The sequence below is a fragment of the Coturnix japonica genome, chromosome 2 (genome assembly GCF_054131305.1).
Source record: "Coturnix japonica strain WE chromosome 2, WE-NBRP24, whole genome shotgun sequence".
Classification (NCBI taxonomy): domain Eukaryota; kingdom Metazoa; phylum Chordata; class Aves; order Galliformes; family Phasianidae; genus Coturnix; species Coturnix japonica.
This window is the reverse complement of record NC_140664.1, coordinates 19,592,598-19,613,199: the sequence shown is the minus strand read 5'-3', so window position 1 is coordinate 19,613,199 and position 20,602 is coordinate 19,592,598. Positions and strand designations below refer to the sequence as shown.

The 20,602-nt window shown below is 36.9% G+C and overlaps 1 protein-coding gene across 1 annotated transcript in view; it reads right to left on the bottom strand.

Moving 5' to 3' along the window:
• The window catches only part of STK3 (serine/threonine kinase 3), a 110,789-nt gene that overhangs the window by 21,343 nt on the left and 68,844 nt on the right, over positions 1 to 20,602 (bottom strand). The window contains exon 10 of the mRNA XM_015856118.3: positions 18,999 to 19,174. Coding sequence (XP_015711604.1) covers positions 18,999 to 19,174 — 176 coding nt within the window. The remainder of the gene's footprint in view (positions 1 to 18,998; positions 19,175 to 20,602) is intronic.

The window sequence follows — 20,602 nt, the reverse complement described above, 5'->3', positions numbered from 1 at the left end:
ATCATAAATAAATACATACATAAGATATAAAATACCACCTATCCACAGTCACAACAAAGGCAACTTAATATCATCTTTGCGTTCAATTAAATCTGATCCAAATAAACTGACAGTATTTAATCTTTGATAGTATTTAGGCTTTGAATTGTTCAAAGCACACTGTTAATCATTTTTATAGCTGGAGTGACAACACAATGAACTTGTCAAAATATTGCAAGAAGGCAAATCTATGGTAAAAATCAGTACACAATCCTAAGAATAATCCCACAACCTTTTTTTCATTTTTGAGTCAAGATGCCTCATCCTCATCGCTGGAGGCATCCAAGGCCAGGCTGGATGTGGCTCTGGGCAGCCTGGTCTGGTGGTTGGTGACCCTGCACATAGCAGGGGGGTTGAAACTGGATGATCATTGTGGTCCTTTTCAACCCATGCCATTCTGTGAGTCTATAATTCTATGATACAGTCAAAAAAGTCTCAAGGCTGTTTCTTTACTGTGGCATTCGTATTTCCAGTAATGAAACTTAATGAACTTAATTAACCTTCCATAATACATTAAAAGATACTGCCTTATTTCAAGCCCTTAATACTAAAGACATCACAGGGTAGTCCATTCACTCCTGCAAACTGCTGGATTACATGAATGAAATACAAAAGATAATGGCTGCATCTCCACTTTGTACACTACACAACTATTTTAACAACCCTGGCAGCATCCCTGAGGATAAATTCCCTGCTGTCTACCAGTTACTAGCCTCTTCCTTCCACGAAACCAATAATTTATTTACATGATATCTGACAACAATTCACACACGAAACAGTATTTTATCTATTTATTTAATTTTAATTTGACAGCACTTTGTCATAGTGCCCAGAAAGAACAACTTTGAGCTCAAAACTCTTTTCCCTGAGTCTGTCTAGAATCAGTTTGGTATCCAGGCAGAGTGAGCAGCTCCTCTGAGAAGGCACACAGATTGATGAGCTTTCACGGTCTTGCTGTTGCCAAGGGGCTGTGAGGTAGTTACTGTACTTTCTCCTGTGCTGCTACAAAGACAGACTGTCACAACTTCAAACCAGTGGCCCGCTGACAGATGTCCCTAATCGTGAAGAACAAGCTATTCCCACCTGTGGATGGCTCAAAATGTAAGTACAGAACTGACACATGGGGAACTGATTGTATTCCTGGCAGCCACTGACAGCTTGGCTGTGCTCCAGGGCCCTTCAAAGTAGAACTTATCTCCAAATCTTCATAATCATTTCTGGGGTGGCAATTTATACATTAGTGTATATATTGTTTCATTTGTGCAGTATTCTCCCTTATAGACAGGTAAAGGAAGATTAAATATCTGCACAGAGAAAGTTATTTCTCATTGCAGAAATTAGAACTGGTGAATATTATATAACAGTAGTTTGGAAGAAAAAATATTACTAAATGAAAATAATTCAGCACTATGCTACATAAGACAGTGCTGGAATCATTAGCTGCTAATCTACTTTAAGATGACCCCTGCACATGTGCATACCTGACTTACCATGTCAACACTTCTTAAGTGTGAGAAGTTCAAAACTACTGGAAGAATAAGTTGTTCGAATGATTTTGAACTGCAACAGATTCTACCAGAGCATTTGGGTGGTTTTGGAACTCGATGGTGTTCAGTTAAACATAAAGGAAAGGCCGTTCTCATCAAAGGACCCACGAAGCTGGGAGGGAACAGAATGAGGACAGCTGACCTAAAGTAAATAAAGACAAATGTCCTGTGCCATATGACATCACGTGAAAGGAGTTTTGAAGGGGATGGGTGTTCATTTGGTTCTCTTCTGCTGCTCAAGGAGCAAACTGGACATCAGGCAGGGGGTGCGGAGCAATTGCTTATGCATCACTTGTTATATACATTTACATATATATATGAGGCCATAACTATAATCCTTTTCCATTTCTCTGTCTTAGTAAGTAGTTTTATCTCAACCTACAAGCTATACCTTGTTTTTTAATCCCAATTCTCTCTCCCATCCCTCTGGGATGTGGGAGTGTGTGGTGCTCAGCCACCTGCTGGGTTAAACTCCAAGAGACTAAATAAATGGTGGTGTAAGAACAAATTGGAAACCACTTTAAATGACACAAATAAGATAATTCCATACTGAATAAGATGTAAAATCTGCTATTGGCACAGAAAAGGAATGAGAGGGTCAAGCAGGGTCAGTACAAATTCTCAGTGAGAAAACACAGACAAATATCTTGGAAAAGTAAGAGAGTGTAAGTAGTTGATAAATACAAATTACTGGTTAATAAATCAGTATTTTGAATTCTAAATTGTAAGAAACAAGCCATTTAAAAAATACAAGAAAACATACATTTCAGAAAGTAAGAGAACTGGGAGCTATAAATACTCCAATACCAACAATCTCAGTACAAGCTGAAAGAAATTTACAGTGCTAACAAATAGCATTAATTGCCTTGCTCTTGTGTTATCAGATGGTTGGGATTTCATGCCTATGACAACAGAATTGAGGCAGCAGCTCAAAAAAAACCCCTTTCATCTAATTTCAAGAGTCACCTTCTGCTTTCTATTCTTTGCTGTTTGTTTTAAAAATTTTCAATACTATATGGATATCCAAAAAGAGTTCTAGCCTTAACTGAAACAACTACTGAGATAAAAGAACGTGAATATCTTCTATAGTCATTAACGTATGGAAATATAACTCAATATATTACACCAGCTATTTACCTCCAAAAACCTTGCTACTCTAAAATGGTTATAATTAAATTGTACTGTCATGAAGAACAACCACAGTCCAAGCTTTCTTCTAATTTTGGTTGCTGCTAAAGCTTTTGCTTTTATCTCTCTCCCAGAATGCCTTCCTACTCTATAAAAACACAATAAATCCCAGTTCTTCTAAGTACCCAGATAGGAAATAAAAAACAGAAACCTGGCAGCAAAAAAGAACAAGAATTACACGTTTTCTAATGTTACCAAAAGACTTGTAGCCTGATGGTGGTTTCATTATTTTTGGATTTTTTTTTTTGGAAGTGTGTGAAGTTAACAATCCCTAAACTTAAACGAGCAGTTGTTATGTTAAAAAAAAACAACACAACTATGCATTTAGATTTAGGATCCTTCAAGAAGAAAATGAAGTAAGCGCAGTTTAACCCTAAACTTTCTTGTAAAAATAAATAAATAAGTGAATACGTCTGATGTTTCAGTCCTAGATGTGTGTGACTTAGGTAAGAATGTAGACAGGTTGATTTCCTGTCTTGACTCAAACTTTGCACGAATCACTTGAAGTACAACCTTGTACAGGACTTCCAACATAAAGAAATCCAGTATGACTTGAGACATATTTTTCCAAGATGGTAATCACAAGAAAAGACTTTTCATTAAAAGTATTAAAATAATGAAGAAGTGAACACATAGCTCTAAGTTCACAGATCCACATGGGTATGCAAAGACAACAGTAAAGTCTTAATAAAACTTGGTTCAGTAAATCAGCCAGAAAATTCCTATGAAGTTTCTGGGAAATTTCACTGAAGAATGTCACTTCCAAGAGATAGCTGCAGCTCTAACAAGTGTCTGAAAAGAGCAACACCTATTCTTGTTTTCAAAAACTGATCCCAAGTCAAACGGAGGGAGACCTCCCCTTCAAAACACTGTAGGTGAGAAAAAAGCTGGACAGACCCATCAAAACACGACCCAGGTCCCAGAGAAATGTCTTGAACATCATCCTGAGGACTACTCACTCAGTTCCCCAGTCTCCATTACCCAATATTATTAGGGATGTCAAGAAACAGTTAGCATAAGAAACTGATATAAAATTGACCAATTCCAAATATTATCTTTTCTGTAGAGCAAGAAGATCTCATGCTTCCTTGTGTGTTCATATAAATTATCAACCTGATATGTTCTTGCCATACTTGATGTATGGATGCTTGGATTGTTCGTAATACTCTGTGGCCACAGGGGAGCACACAGTGGGATGGAGCAGTGGGAGGAAATCAATTTCTTCAACTGTAACTGCCTGTTGATCTACATGTGTACAAAACACAGGCCTGTCTGGCAAACTTTACCAGTTGTAAACACTCACCATTGTGGCTACTTGCAATCAGCAAGATGCTGCAAAACATCAAGATCACTCTATGTTAGCTCTGATCGTGATTCTGATGTTTGCTATTTACTCCAGAAAAAAAGCCAAGAAATGTGTTCAGGCCACCTGGAAGGTCTTGAAAAGCAGGCAAGGCCTTATCTGAAGTCTCAGAGAAAGCTGTTGACTTTAGTAAGGAGGAATCTGGAAGCATAATTCTATACATGTGATAAGGAGCAATCTCAAGACAGTTCTGTAAAAGGAAATTACAAATCCTGATTTTACTAGAAGTTACTAGACTGATTGTCTGTCTCTGGTAAGTGTAAGCAGTTATACAGAAAACCACTGAAGTGATCGTAACTGGAGGACAGATGGTATTTGTGCTTTAGATCACTGAGGGGGAACCAGACCTGGCGCTCTTCCCACTAAGCAAGCATCTGCAGTGGTGCTAGTTACTGAGCTCTGGCATGATGGAAGTGCTGTATCAGGAAAAGAGAAAGGTTTGTGGTATGGACCACACAATGGGGTTCAGTTCTGTCCTGTGGGGGGCCACTGTGGGGCCAGCTGTGTCTGGTACAGGGAAGCACCTTGCCTCTTCCTCCTGCTGCTAAAACCTTGCCACAAATACTCAGCACTGGGAAGAAAAGAGATTTTCTATTATTTAAAAGCTAAGACAGAGCTTCACACCTTCCATTTCACATGGCATGATTTTGCTCAAAGTGGAATAAGGGGGGAACTCAATAACATCACACTTCATACCAGGAAAAGTTCTGAAATCTTCATATAATTATAATGCCTTTAAGAACTTTATGTGTTATGCCTTATGAATAGATATTTCACAGGCATGTTGCTTTTTTCCTCATTAATACACTGCCAAGAATGACCACTGTATTGCAAACACGATATAGTTTGTACACAGGAGACACTGCTAAAAGTTACAAGAATTAAGCAATTGTAGGCTCAAAACGTGAGAGCAAAAATGTTAAATAAAATCAATATATGAAATAAAACAACAGTATGGCTCTCAAAAAGACCAGAAAAAAGGTAAATTCTAACACTCAACAGGAAGACCAAATGAAATATATTTCCAAGAGCAGTTAAAAAACTATGAATATCTTAGGAATAGGAGACTAGTATTATTCAACCCAGCCCTCTCCTTGTGGGTGTGCAACAGGGCAGGACCATGGAAGTTTCCAAAGCAAGTGTTCAAAATTCAAACAACCATGTATGAACATGTCTATGGAGCATATTACTCGAAGGTGAAACTAATTGAATCATTCATGAAAACCATTAGAAGTTGAACCAGAAAGTCCATTTCATGGCAACACTCCAATGAAAGCAGATGCATACAGAGGTATTAATGTTATGCTCATCAGGCTGGTAGTCAATTTTTAATTATTTCAAAAATTAGCTCTTCAAGTGAGTAAACAAAACAGCTTCCTTAATATAATCTGTCTCTTCAGCTTCCCATTAAAGTTGTTACCATCAGTTCTAACACTCTCACCATCACTTTGATAATCCACTGTTTGACACAGAAAGAGTATCTACAGAAAACTCTCTCATTCTTATCAACATAATTTGATACTTGAAGTTGCACATTTCTCTTAAGGCAAAGGTACTTACTGTAACAAATAATTTAGCATGTTATCTAAATGTACAGAAGAAACTGATGTAGAGTTCTTTTGCAGGCTGGCAAGTTCCTTCATAATTGAACATTTGTTCATACCAAAACCACATCAAACATCGACTTTTACAAAAACATTTAGCATTACTTTAAGGATTAACCAACACTGGCACTTTTATCACCATAGCCATACCTAATCATAACCAAAACATACCAAATGGTGAGGTTTAACATGCAACCGGGATAGCTTGCATTTGAACAGCTCTGACTCATTAAGCCAATCCTTAAAGAAAAAGAATAAGTACTAAATGTAAAAAGAATACATTCTGCCATTTTTAATCAGATTCAAGTACTTCCGTGGCAGGCACTTCACTCCAGTCAGCTTACGTTACTGGGAAACTTCATGCTGAAACATTCCTCCTTTAGACTTCTGAACTTCCACAAGGCCCTATGCTTTACACGTCATTGTGTGCCCAGAGTACTGTTTAAAGCTAGTGTGTGAACTGAGGTTCAACACGGAGTTTTACAAAATATATTCTCACTCTCCAAGAGGCATGTACCAGAACACACACATATGCTTAAGGAATACATACATTTGTTTCCTCGCAAACACAGGTGAATATATGCATAATTGGGATTGAAATAACTTTATTAGAGGAAATTAACTATATTTTAAATAAAACTATTTCAAACTCATTTATGCGCTAGATGCTAGATGACTAAATAGTGAATAATCAGGGGAACAGAAGATGAAAATATTTTAAAGTTCTTCAAGTATTTCAACACTTAGAATATCTAATATGTTCACATTCCCACTTCCATTAGACATTGCCCAAATAAGCTGCTCTGTGAGAAGAACAACTTGACTAGACGCATAATCTGAATGGTGGAGAGGGTCACCCTTTTAGGAATGTGTATAATGTACAAGGTAATGCAGAATTGCTGAAGGTCAACAAATAACTCAGAAGAAATGGAAAATGGTGGCAATTAGCCGGTTAGACAGACGCCCACAAGAGAAACAGAAGGTACGCTTATTTACTATATTGTATTCTTCAGTGCACTGAGATAAATATGACTTGCTAGGGTAGTATCATGACCAAAGTAGAATGCTGCCTCTCAGCAGGACAGCTCAGAACAGACTACGGCTAGTTTCCACTCACCTGCAGAACGCTGGATACATGTACCAAGAAGCAGGAAGATTATCTCAGCAAGAAGCAAACAACTAAAAGCACTATAAGTTCTAGAGCATTCTATTCATGTTTTAAGATCATCTTCTCCATCACTGTAACAGCTATATTCGTATCAAAGAACTTTCATACTTCACAAGGTCAGTAAGTCTCAGCTTGTAGTTGCCATAACCTAGCTTTAGGTTGCCTATGGCTACTACTAGTTCATATAATTCTTGTATTTATGTATTTGTGCATGTGTTAAATTTCTATGTGCCTGAAAGAAAACTCAATTTTATCCCTGCTCTTGAGATTTTCCATTTCAGCATGAGAGGCCTTTTTGGCATGTACAGCAGCAATGACTCACAAGTCCAACACCTCAACGCAATGTGTATCTCAGGGCCTGCCAGCTTTGACCATGCAGCAAGACAAGAAAAGACCCTAAATCAGCTGTATTTTTTCTGTCTCTATAGTACTAAGATCTAATAGGCCCAATAGTATTGCAGCATGTTTTTTTACATACTGTACAAAACTAAAGGTTGATACATGTCTTCAGGTATGCTGTCGCTTATTCATCTGCCCAGTATGGAGCAGACAGACCTGACTGAAGCTGTAACCCACTGTTTCTTTTAATGATAGTCAAATCCAGGGAAAGGCAATCAAAACCTACTGATAGCATCTCTTTTCTGATATCTGGGATGGCTAAGAGTAGCAAGCATTCTTTCCTCTCTTAGCTCCCAGTAAGCAATCCAGAGGTTCCAATATTACTACAGCTAAGGTGTTTTGTTTGGATCCCTACTGAGTTGGAGTTATGACTAGGTCTCCTCTTAAGATTTGTGCTTGGCAAGGATGTTCTTTCCTTTCAAACATGGATCACATTACAGTTGCTTTTCTCACTTCATAATAAAAAAAAATATATAAAAATGCAATAAACTGAAAATTGGATTATACCTCCACTAACCAAACATTCCTGTTAGCATGCTGTATTGTAGTCCACTTACTCAGAGACTGCTTTCACAATAAGCAGAGTACACTCCAGATGTCAGGTGAAGTTCACCACACTGATTTTCAACTTAAAGCTGTTAAACATTTTTTTGTATTGGCCATCTGCAAAATCTTCTCTCACCCATATAGAACAACAGTGACTGCCAGCAGCAGAGGCATTTCAGATAGCAATTCACTGATTAAAATTGTCAGGCTATTTTTCAATGAAGGCATCTCAGCTCCGGAATTAATTTCTCCCTAACCTATGGTAAAATAGAACTTATGTTTGCTGACTTCCACAACTCGGAATACGAAACTGCAGAACAATGATCATGGTGCTAAGTGACAGGCCAGCTTGAGGGTCACACGACATGCTAACTACTGTTCTTTGGAGGTGCGCTATTTTGGGAAGCCGACAATTAGAGAGAGATGATGAACAAATGAAGAATGTGTTGAAATGATGCTAGGAACTGCTCCATTAAGATTCAGGCAGGGCCCACCCAGTGCAGCAGCAACACAGCCCCTGCAAAGGCATGACTGCCAACCTCAGGCTCAGCAGCTCTCATTCTCTGCTAGTTGCTGTTGCTGTAGCAACAGCTCTTTAAAACACAGAAAACAGGTCAGGTAGTTTCAAACTAACCTCTGTTTCTTATGTTTGTTTTCCAACATTGCTGTTTTGAATTAGCCCACCTCAAAATCAACCAGCAGGCTGTCAGCAGTGTCACCAGCCAGCAGAGAGGAGAAACGCAGGCTTCAGAGTTACCAGGCCACAGATATGCTCAGCAACATGGTGCCTGGCCCAGCCACTACTCTTTCCAAATCCTTCAGAAATCCTGTTTCCATCTCCCTTCTAATACAAGTATATTTTATTCTACAAACTGTGTGTCATGTGCCCTTTGGCTAAGAAGGCCAATCGTATCCTTGGCCAGTAGGTCAAGGAAGGAGATCCTTCCCCTCTACTCTACCCTGGTGAGGCCATATCTGGAGTACTGTATCCAATTCTGGGCTCTTCAGTTCTAGATAAGAAGCTTCAAGAGAGAGTCCCGTGGAGAGGTGCAAAGATCATAAGAGACATAGTGTATCTCCCTTATGAGGAAAGGCTGAGAGACCAGGATTAGGGGAAATGGATCCAAGTTGAAGGAGGGAAGATTTAGGTTGGATGTTAGGGGGAAGTTCTTTACTAGGAGAGTGGTTAGGTCCTGGAACAGGCTGCCCAGGGAGGTTGTGGATGCCCCGTCCTTGGAGGTGTTCAAGACCAGGTTGGACGGGGCCCTGGGCAACCTGATGCAGTAAATGTGTATGTTTGGTGGCCCTGCCAGGCAGGGGGGTTGGAACTACATGATCCTTGAGGTCCCTTCCAACCCGGGTCATTCTGTGATTCTGTGACCCGGAGCCATTCATCCTGGAGAAGACTGAAAGGGGATCTTATCAACACTTATTAAAGGCCAAGTGGCAAGAGGATGGATACCCAAGCTTTGTCAGAGCACTCAAAATAAGAAAAGACAATCTCAGTAAAGCAGAGCTCCTTGAAACCCATGAGAAGGAAGTTAGCTGGTTCAAGAAACAACAAATAAAATAGTAGAGCATATACCAGATTACACAAATACATCTCACTCTGCATTGTGATGAACATGCCTACACCTCTATCTCCTCTCTCCCTGAAGTTGCACTCCTGCTGTGTAGCACACAGGTGCTCACATCTCAATGAGTAATTTGTCACAGATTAAATCCCAAAGGAGCAGTGTTAGCTTCATTATTTAAATTTAATGCCTTTGTTACTTTAACTGAACCTGTCTGAATACAGGCTGACTTACAGCCATCTCTTTATCTTGACTCATAGTGGTACATTCTTATTAGTTAATGGAAACTCTTTAGAAACAGCAGTGAAATTTTTAGTGCTGCAAAAGTAAACTAAAAAGTGCAGCTCACCTTACACATACACATCACAAGCACCGCAGAGCTCTCACAACTCCATAGCTATTAATACTAGCTCCTATCTTTTGGAGGCTACGTAACTTGCAGAGGTCATGTTTTTCTCATGTATGGATAGCATTAAGAACATGTGCATATAACTAATGGCAAATGTTAAGTAACAATTTATTTCTACTAAATGATAATCCTGTGAAAGTAATAATCCAAATTACACTGCAACAAGTTGGGGGGTGACAGCCCAACACTCCATTCCTAACATGAAGCTTTGCACTTCATACACAACAAACTGTATTTTGATTACAAATATATATATATATAACTTCCTCAGAATGAGGCCAAACATACTGCAGGACAGTCTTCAGTGTTGAGACTTTAGAAATTGTTTTGCTTTGTCCCAAATAACACTAATGGAAATAATTTCAATATAAATCCAGTCCCAGAATTTTCTTTCCTCTACCAGTGCCTATTTTGACTGTTAACTTCCAGGAATTTTCCTTTCCATGCTGGAGGAAAAAAAAACAATGAAACTGTTTGCTTCAGAAGCACATGAACTGCTTTGAAAACAGTATAAGGTTCCTAAGGGTTCCAGTGGGACTGATGCTCAAAGAGCTCCGAGATAGCCCCAAATGACTCTCCCTTTTCTTTTTGTTGTATTCTGTTTGAAGATTGTGCTTTTTGACATAGGGAGTTACTTTAAGAAGTCTTTGAATAAAAGAGAAGGCTATCTTATTTTTACTGGTAGCAAGTTTTGGACCTATGAGAACTTACTGATGTGAAGGGAAAGTCTGGTCAGAAGGTGCCTTCAAAGAGCATTTTTTTCCTCCCATCTTTACTTGAAAGAAGAAAAATATCCAAATATAAGAACAATTAAATATATTGGTCTGTAGTGACACCATGAGGGAAAAAAAATTAAAAATCAAACCTGTTTATAAAAAGTTCAAATTGATATCTACAAATATGACAGTAGGTTGATACAACGGCATGCAGTCAAGGCTGCACAGTATCTGTTTCACAGCTACTGAAAGTGTATCGTCGTCCATACCTTAGCTTGATGCAATGTAAACTAAATAAGTTAAATTATTTAAAATGGTTTAAGTCAGCTTGTTTTAGTTCTCACTCTGCTCATTAAAAATAGTCAGGGTTCCCCATGTCAAGCAGCTTTTTTGGAAGAACTATAAACTGTATTATTCTATATTACTATATGTGATTTAGCAGAGGGTTGTTAGAGTTAGGGTACTATGGTTAGGCTGCAGTTGGACTTGATGATCTTCAAGGTCTTTTCCAACCTGGGTAATTCTATGATTCTATCCTAACTTCACAGCTTTCCTAGAACACAGTTTTGTCCCTGCACACCCTATTTACATTAAGTAATTAAATTTTTTTACTACTCTTCTTATGTCTGTACAACTCCGACTGTCGACACAAATATAAATGTACAAAGATCTTTACAAAGATGCTATACAAATGTTAATTAATCAACATACCAAAGATCAGGAGATTTTGTTTCTTGGTGGTAAATTTACATGATGCTCTCATAGAAATGATTCTAAAGAATTCTGCTTTAGTGCACAAAGTGGTACACACATGTTTTTGTGTCAGCGTTCAGTCTGGGCATCAGACATTACACACAGAGGTGTGATACACTGTCCTGTTGTTAAGAGTGATTTATGCAACATGGAAACAATTTGGATTAGATATCTCCCTGTTTAAAAAACAAACAAACTACCAACAAAACTGAATACAAACATATTTTGATGCACAAAAAACAACTTGTTCAACCTTTCTATGCCACCCAAGGATCCCAAAGAGGTGAATGAGTACAGACAGCTACTTATTGAGGTAACAAGATGTTACTTTAAATAAGCAGTGCTGCTCCAGCTCATCAGTTCCTCTTTCACTTGTTCTCTTCAAACTACACATGAATTACAGGCACACTGTATAAGTTTATACACTAGGGCTACACTTCAGACTCACTTTAAAAAAAAAGTGTTTTTTAGGCCTCTTAAGGTTTTTAAATTTAGACTCTTCAGAGTAAAGCAGTTTAATTTTTAACTCTATACCATGAATTAGAAAATTGATTGAAAAACAAATTTTGGAGAGTCTTCTCAGTAGAAGCTGTTTTCTAACTAAAAAAAATAAAAATTAGATTGCACATTGAAACTATTAGACATGAGGCAAACACAAGGGCAGCAGGGATGCTTTAAACTTTCAAGAGAGAAAACACGGTTCACTGAACCTTGGCTGAAATTTTCCAGAGGCAGACTCATGTTTGGAAACGCTATTTGACTTCTAATTGTGAAAACTGTCAAGGTTACCCAAGGTCTGGATCCTCCAAAATATCAAGACTTCTAATAAACAAATTAGGTATGTTGCTATTTTTGAGTGCTTGAGTTTGTAATGACCTACCTGCTCTCAAAGGCTTCTATGATTATAAAGTTCAGCTACCAGCAGTAGCTTAAAACCTCTCAGGATTTAAGTCCACTGGAGACATTACAAGATGAGGTCACCTACAACAGTCCTCTGCTCCAAGCAGACTCCACCAAGACTGCTCATGATATGTTTACACAACCAGGCCTTTAACACCAACAACAGCAACAACTTCTACCACCCTCCGAGCAAACTGCTGTAGTACTTCGCTATCCTGTGAGATGTTCTTCTTGCTGTCCAACTACAAATACTTTGCTGCAATTTAAGCCTTTCAATTCTTGTTCTCAGAGGGTGTATGAATGGTAAGTAAAAATACATGATTTTGTTATTCACGTGAGAATGCAAAAAAGCATTCTGGCCTAGAGAGTGTCTTCGACATACTTTTAGGATACAAAAGTAACATGAGATTCACCTTTCAAAACTGCCCAAGAACAGTGCCAGCTCTTTGGCATGAATAATTCAGTGATCAGAATAACAGCTTTTAAATAATCCTACTATTTAAGAAAGAGAAAGAATGGATTCTGTTTACTAACTAAATAATTCATATATGTATAGCACCAAATTCTTAGGCTTGGTTCTCAATTATTCTACAATAATGGGGGAAGGGCCATATGCAAAGAGAAAGGCTCCTAAATTCAATACGAGTTGAAGAAACACTCTGTTCACATAGTAAATTCCCTTATTCTGTTGTTGAAGTAATTCTCCTTTTGTGGTTGGACTACCCAAACAGAATTTAGTTAAATCAGCCAGACTTGCAGAGTTTAAAAAAAAAAAACAAACAAAAACAACAAAAGTTTAATAGGTTGGTCTGTCCTCTTTGCCTAAGGGAAAAAATAAAACAATAATATATTTTTAGTCTACACATCAGGCCAGCGCAACCTCCCATACTGAATGCCTGCAGAGCTGTACGATACAACCACAGATAGCACATAAACTATCCACGCTGGATTCCTAATATTGACAGCTCTCCGACTGAATTATTCCCCACATCTTTTATTGTGAAGTTCACACACAACTGAGCTTCTGCGCTGACCTTCTGTTATAAGGAGCTCAGAAAATCTCCTCTGCTGATGTTCACATTCTTCTCATGAAACAACAAAGTACATTACACCCATTACATTCATTACACAGTCTCTTGTCTGCTAGCTGCCTCTGAACTGAAATGAATGAAATTCTGCACAGAGATCAACTGCCAACACCAATAATACTTTTATTAACTATGTGACCTGGCAAGTAATTTTCTGTTTATCTCATCTACAAACAGTTCCTATAAACCTAGACACCTATGTTTCCTTTTCACTCAGTTAAGAAAATGCACACAGCTCTCTCTGTTCTATGATGTTCTTCCTGTCAGCATCTGAAAATGCTACATGCAACTAACAAAAAACAAAGCAAAATGAATATATATTAATACTACTTTTAAAACTTTCGTTTAACTCAGAGGAGGATTTGAAAGGGTTGAAATTAGAGGAAATACAGTCAATCCATAAACTAGAAAGAAGACTCTATCAAATGAATTCATCGACTGCTTAAACAAAATCAGAGTAAAGCAGCCAAGATTTTGGCCAAAGAGGCATTTTCAGTGAAGTGAACTCAATCTAGCTTTATAAATGAAGTTTTTACTTTATCATCTTCAGTCATATTATGGTATCTCATTTTTGTGAATCAATTGTCACATTATACGTTTCCAAATGATAAGCACTCGCTATGAGCAATATTATTATTCCACCATGATTATATTCTAATGTATTTGATCTGGTTGAAACCCAAGGAAATAGTCTGCCTAGGATAACAGATGGCTTTGAAAATTTTTGTTGCTATTCCAGAATCTTTAAGTCACCCAAAATGCATCTACTTAAACATGATGCTGTAGTTACTGAAAAACATGATCTACATGTTCACTGTTTAATATTTAACAATCTGGATACCATTCTTGTTTGGAAATAATTCTACTAAAGACAGAAATCATTACCCTATCATTGCTACAATAAATAGATTTGCCTTTTAACAAGTTATCATCAATATTTTAAAACAAAAAGTGAATCGTTTTCAATTTAAAATGAAATAGATTGAATCAGTGAAAGTGAACTTGAGCACCTGAGTAGCTTCAGCTCACAAGTTATTACTGGTTAGATATCACATCATTGTAGCTCCTATAAATGCTTTGTTAACAGTGTGTCCCATGCCAATTCAATACACCTTCCAAAGGGGCAGGAGGTTTTACAAAGCGATTGTGTATCTTAACGAGACCTAAACTGTCATGATCTCAGTAGACAGTACGAATGCAAGAAACAGGTAATTCAAAATATGTAAAAATACCACACTACTTTTGCAAGCTAACATTTAGCTCTTTTTCCCCACAAGTAAGTTTTCCTTATTAAAAGTTCACCACATTTCTTGTGAAAACTCTTACATAATGTTCATTAAAAAAAATACTCTGACAAAAGCTATATATAAAAAACACCACAAACACTGTAAAAAGCAAAAGGATAAATCTGAGCAATGTGCTTAAATGACAACTTTAGTTATACTCCTCATTTAACACACGCTCCTCTCCAGCATGAACAAAGCTGATGGAAAACCTCCTCATACAAAGAAAAAAACTACCATAATAGAAACTGGCTCTATCCATCTAATAAAAAATAACTGTTCTTAAAAGGACTGGTCACTCAGGTGGCCAAAACAAGCACCACATCATTCAGCCTATTTTGGTACTCCATTCCAAACAGCTGCCTTGTGAGCTACGAGGCAGAAAGACCAAAAGTTGGCCCATCCAGCCATTTAGCTTCATTATGAAAAGCTCCTTATATTGTTCACATTGCCATAAAAAACATTACTATTTATTCAACGACATGATTCCTCTTCTCCTCACAATGAGTAGTTTTTTTTGTTGACACCAGGGTTCACTGGGAATAAAACATCACTTAACCCCCCAAAAAACTGAGCAAATTAAGAGTTGGAAATACTGATTTAATTTCAACATTTGCTGAATGCCTTAAAAACAGGGAAACATAAAATGATTGCCTGTATTCAGAAGTAATCACTGAGAAAGAAAACCCACAACGATCTTTGAGAGTGTGAAGCATATACTGCAATTTAGTAAAAGCTGACATTTGAACAAACACTGGTTGCTTTTTGTAACATTTATATCCAGAGCTTGAGCATTCCCTTTTGGAAATGCCAAACTGAACAAAATGTTCACAAACATTTCACCAGAGATACATTTACCTGAGAGTCACTGATATAGAAGACCCATATTTGAGGCTTCCAGAATTAACCACGATATTACATAAATAGGTAACAGAATAACTGAAAGCTAAAATTGGAAAAGAAAAAGCAAAACCAAAAAGCCCAACCTGTAAAAATTCCTAGGCACAGAAAATATAGCATTGAAGAACATTATATATACATCTATATATGCATTTTAAAGAGCATGAAAAAAAGAATGTAGAAAACACAACAAAAGAAATTAAAAAAAAAACACCCACATTTCATCCATGGAAAATAACATCCTAGCCTTGAAGCACACAGATTAGGGCAAATTTGGAATAGCATAGTATTCCACTATCTACATCTATATATACACTATATATACTTTTCATATATATATATGAAAATATATAATATTCATATATATATTCATATATATATATGAAAATATATATATATATATATTCCACCCACATATATACATATATATAGGCTATTCAGTATCAAAACTAAGTCTCATGAGAAGCTATTTGTAATATATCTGATTCAATACAATGCTGAACTTGAAGATTTGCAGCAAAAACTTGTTCCTCATCAATTCATGGAACCATTCATCCATAACCAGCACAAACAGATCAAGAGACTGAAGGCCAGCAGGACCAACAGTCAACAGGAGAGAGATGGATCTCCCATATGGCATTTGTGAAAAAGAAATATGAGCAGTTCTTGACTTGCAAAACAGATGGACTTCAACAGTGACAAACAAATCCCAAATACATACTTTCAGAGTGAAAAAACGTTGCTGACATTTCTTATTTTTAAACTCAGATTGGTGACCAAAGCATCTTATTTTCTTGGACAAATCTTCTATTTTCATTGGCAAGTAGATTTTAAAACATTTATGTCAGGACAGAAAACTGTGCCCACACAAAAACTTTCAAACCAGACTTAGTGCTAAATTAATTTAGCATTATTTTACACATTCATTTATCCAACATACAATTTCCTGCATAATTTATTTACATCATCTAAAAATGTTAGCAAGCATGTAAGGCTGTTATATCTGCATTACATGTCTATTTAAACAAAATTAAATAACCATTTATTACTTTATCAAGCAGTAAAATACACCAGTAATAGGATAAAACAGAGCTGACAACTAACACAAACATATCCTTTGGTCTGAAGTATTATCTCCTCAGGTCTCATCCTATATACAGAAATAAGTAAACCAATTATTTGCAGGGAATGATAAGGATTATTCCTCCTTGCTGTTCCCTCAGGCCTCTCACCAGTTTCTCAATGGTATTTTTCCTTCACCATTTTATGCCATGGGAGACCCCACGCACTAATTAACTTTGAAGTCTTTCCAAGTGATGCACTCAAATAACTGTTCTCAGCACGGCACTGTCAGTCTGCCAGGGCTTGCAGGTAAATCATGCTAGTGCCAGCAGTGGCACACTATGTGTGGCCTGTATGGCCATGTGGTTAAGAATGCTTTCTTAGAGTAATGGTGTCATTGGGGAAACAAGTTTGATGATCTCCAGCTTACAGAGCTCACCTCCCCTCCCTCATTGAAAGACAGAATTGCAGGAAAGTATATTATCATTCAGCTAGATTTTTTCATTTAGACCTTCATTCTAGCATACTAATCCCTTCTTTAAATAAAATGATGACTGCCAGCATTTAATGTCAGGATCCCCTTTTGGATCCCATTAAGGCTAATTCCAACCAAAATAGAATTATTTACTAGGAAAAGTTTCCATTATTTATCCTTTTCATGAATCATTTAGAGACTTCATGTCAGCAACGGCAAACATTCACGTTCATCTTACAAACACTGGACAATATATTATGCATGCTGCCCACTGATTTAGCCTTTCAGAAAGTCTCTTGTAGGCCGCTTATCAATAATGCCACTCACTGTCTAAAAGATAAATACAACTCCTTCTAGAATGTATGAATAAATAATATTTGCCTATGCTTCAAACCATCAGGCTGTTAAAACCAGTGTGTGTGTGACATCACCTGGCAACACATGCTTCAGAGAAACATATTCGTTTCTGAATATGGGGCATCCATTATTGACGAATCTTCCTGGACTCTTTCTTAGGAAATACTTAGAAAATGAGACCTCCTCAGGGCATGGTTCTAGGACAAACTTATTGCAAGAAAACTTGCATATATAAGCAATATCAACGAGCTCCATAGAATTACTCATGTGCAAATTATTCATGAATAAGCACTTACAAAATCAGGATCTTCAGCATCTACAAAAAGAATCCTTTATACTTGTATTTCTCAGTAAGTGATGGAAAAGACAGAATAAATTTTCAATTGTTCTACAGGCAATTTTATTGCCACTTAAAGAACAGTCACTTTCCAATGACTAATGAAAGTAATTATTTTGTTCAATTATCAGGATGATGAATATTACATTATATGGTTTGAAGAAAAGAAAAGCCTAAAAAGCCCACCCAAACTAAAATCTAACTCAATCAAAACTCTCTGGCAGCAACAGCTTGTACTGTGCTGTTTAACTGGCTTTACTCCAGTAGCTTAAAATTTAAGAGTCAGCTTTATGTAGAAATGCAGTAAGTGAAAACTGGAAAAAAAATCCCACACCTACAGCTGTCACCTAAAATTAAACGCAATGTTTTTCTCCAAACCCCAAGTGTACTTTCAAAAAGGTGCCATGTGATCACAGTTAGCTACTGCACTGCAGTGAAGAACATGTATAAGTTACAGCAGATAAACTAAATTCTTTCATTAACAATGCTAGAAAATATCAGAAACAAATGCAAGAAAAGTCAAAAAACAGGTTGAATTATCTCCAACTTTATAAACACAAATACCTCCACCACTTTGAGACTGTCCTAAAATTAAGATGTACTTTTATACAGCTTTTTTTGCTGCTGTTATAATTTGTAACATAGGGGAAAAAAAAAAAAAAAAAACCCGAAAAAAAAACCCAAAGAACAAAGAACAACCAACCAACGAAACCAAAAAAAAAAACCAAAACCCTAACCATATTTTGGAAGGGAAGGAAAAAATGTCCTAGAAGAGATAGACTGGTGTTAAATACAATAATTCCATAAAGAGAGCTACATGATATTGGAACAGTATCAACAACTTGGCTCATTCAAAATAGTAAGTAATCTTAATCACCTCAGAGGGGATGCATTTAATGTCTCCATCTATGTTCAAATGCTTATTGTCTCACTGAGATATTCACAAAACATGACAATATCCCACACCTGTAGCAATATATTTTAATAGAACTGTGTCAAATTTGAAAGTTTTTATAATGTGAGTTGTAGAAACAAAAATACTTTTTACTAAAAATCTGTACTTACAAGTTTAGTTAGTTTCATATAGCACCATGTATTAGAAAGGTCCCCAGTTCTGCCAATACACTTACTGCACAGTCAATATGAGATATGAAGATTAGATAATTGGATAGTATTCTCGAAAAACCACTTATTTTCCTTGTATTAACATAGTTATAAAACAAGATTAACTATTTTGGCACAGATAAAATAAACAGCATCTACCAAAGGAAACAATAAAAATGTACTTACAAAATCAAAATCTCCATCTTGAGGGACTTTCCAGTTATCAGGGAAAACATTTTTAGATATGTGGTAAGGTTCGTGCATGTTCTGATTGCAGTTTTCAGGGCTTTTATTCTTAGAATCTTGTTTATCAAAGTAGTCCATGAAAGAAGGTCTTTGAACTTGAGGCGAAGTAGCATTTCCTTAGTTGAAAGAAAAAAAGAAAATAAGTTAAAACAATTTAAAGATGTATGATTTGTTGTACCATAGAATTAACTCAATTTACTAAGTTTCTTGGAGTTTACAGAGGCTATTACAGTCATCTTGTATGTGGTGCATGCCTCCATTTGTCCCCTGAGGATCTTTGGCATAAAAGCTCATAGCTGGAGAGCGGTATATTTGTAGCAAGATGCAATGTGGAGAAATGCTCAAGACATTTCAGAGCTGCACACACTGATAATATTAGAAGTTACTTCATGTGATATCTATTTGTTGTTATAGAAACTGAATAACACAAGGTGCTAAGCATCCCTCTGGGCGCTGAATGCCCTTCACTTTAAGGCCTAGTCCACATGCACTTGCAGTAAAGTAACAAAACACTGCATTTTCACAAAAGGTGGGACTTCAGTTTAGAAGAACTTGCAAAAAACAGCCACAGAAATGGTGTCTAAACGCTGCTTAATCAAACTTGTTGCCAGTTTGCGATTCTCAGCATATTATGGGATCACACTTTCCAGATGGCTGTAAAGCACCCATCTTTATGGTGTGGAAACCCTGCATGCAGGATTTTTGTCATCAGCTACACAGCTGCAAGAGCTTTATGAAGCAGATCAAGACCAGCGCAAACCCCGGGTCTATCATCCTTTTCCTGAAAATAAATATATATAGCTACAACCCTAAATAGTTTGGATTTGTTCATTTGTGGGATTTCAAAATAAGTTCATTAATAAACAGAACAATAAATAAAACATAAGAAATATTTTAACAGTTCTACATAGCTGTCTCCTCTGAGACTATATTCTGCATATTCTGCATTATGATTCATGAAATGCATACTTGCTTACAGTATAATACTCTCTACATAGAGTGAAATGGGATATATTTCTACAAGTAAAATATGAAACAGGAAGGAAAATATAAAGAACCAAGTTGGAAAAAAACGCAGGGAGGACTATGCCCTTTAATTATAAGCATAATAAAAGAATGAGGAATTTTTACATGAACTACTTGGTTTAAAAAGAGAAAAAGAATAACACTGGAAGATTATTTTTGAGCTCGTTGTTAGCACAAGCACTTAGAGTTGCTTATCACATCTGGCCTTATTTTTGTTTTCATTAATTCATCAGATGTTTATTCCTCCACTTTCACCTCTTATCTCATCATCTTTTCCTGTGATAGCCCATTCACTCTGTATGGTGTTTTCGACATTCAACCTATCTTTGCTGCATGATGAATAGCAATCCTTTTTCATCGATCCATTTTGGCACTGCTCTTTTTCAGAGCATGCTGATTTATCCTTTCATCTCTGCCAGTACAATTTCTCCTGGGTGTTTGAATGCGGTTTTTTTTTTTTGCCTTGCCTTTATCCTAGACTTTACTGCACTGAGCCCAATTGCTACTCTTCCACTCTG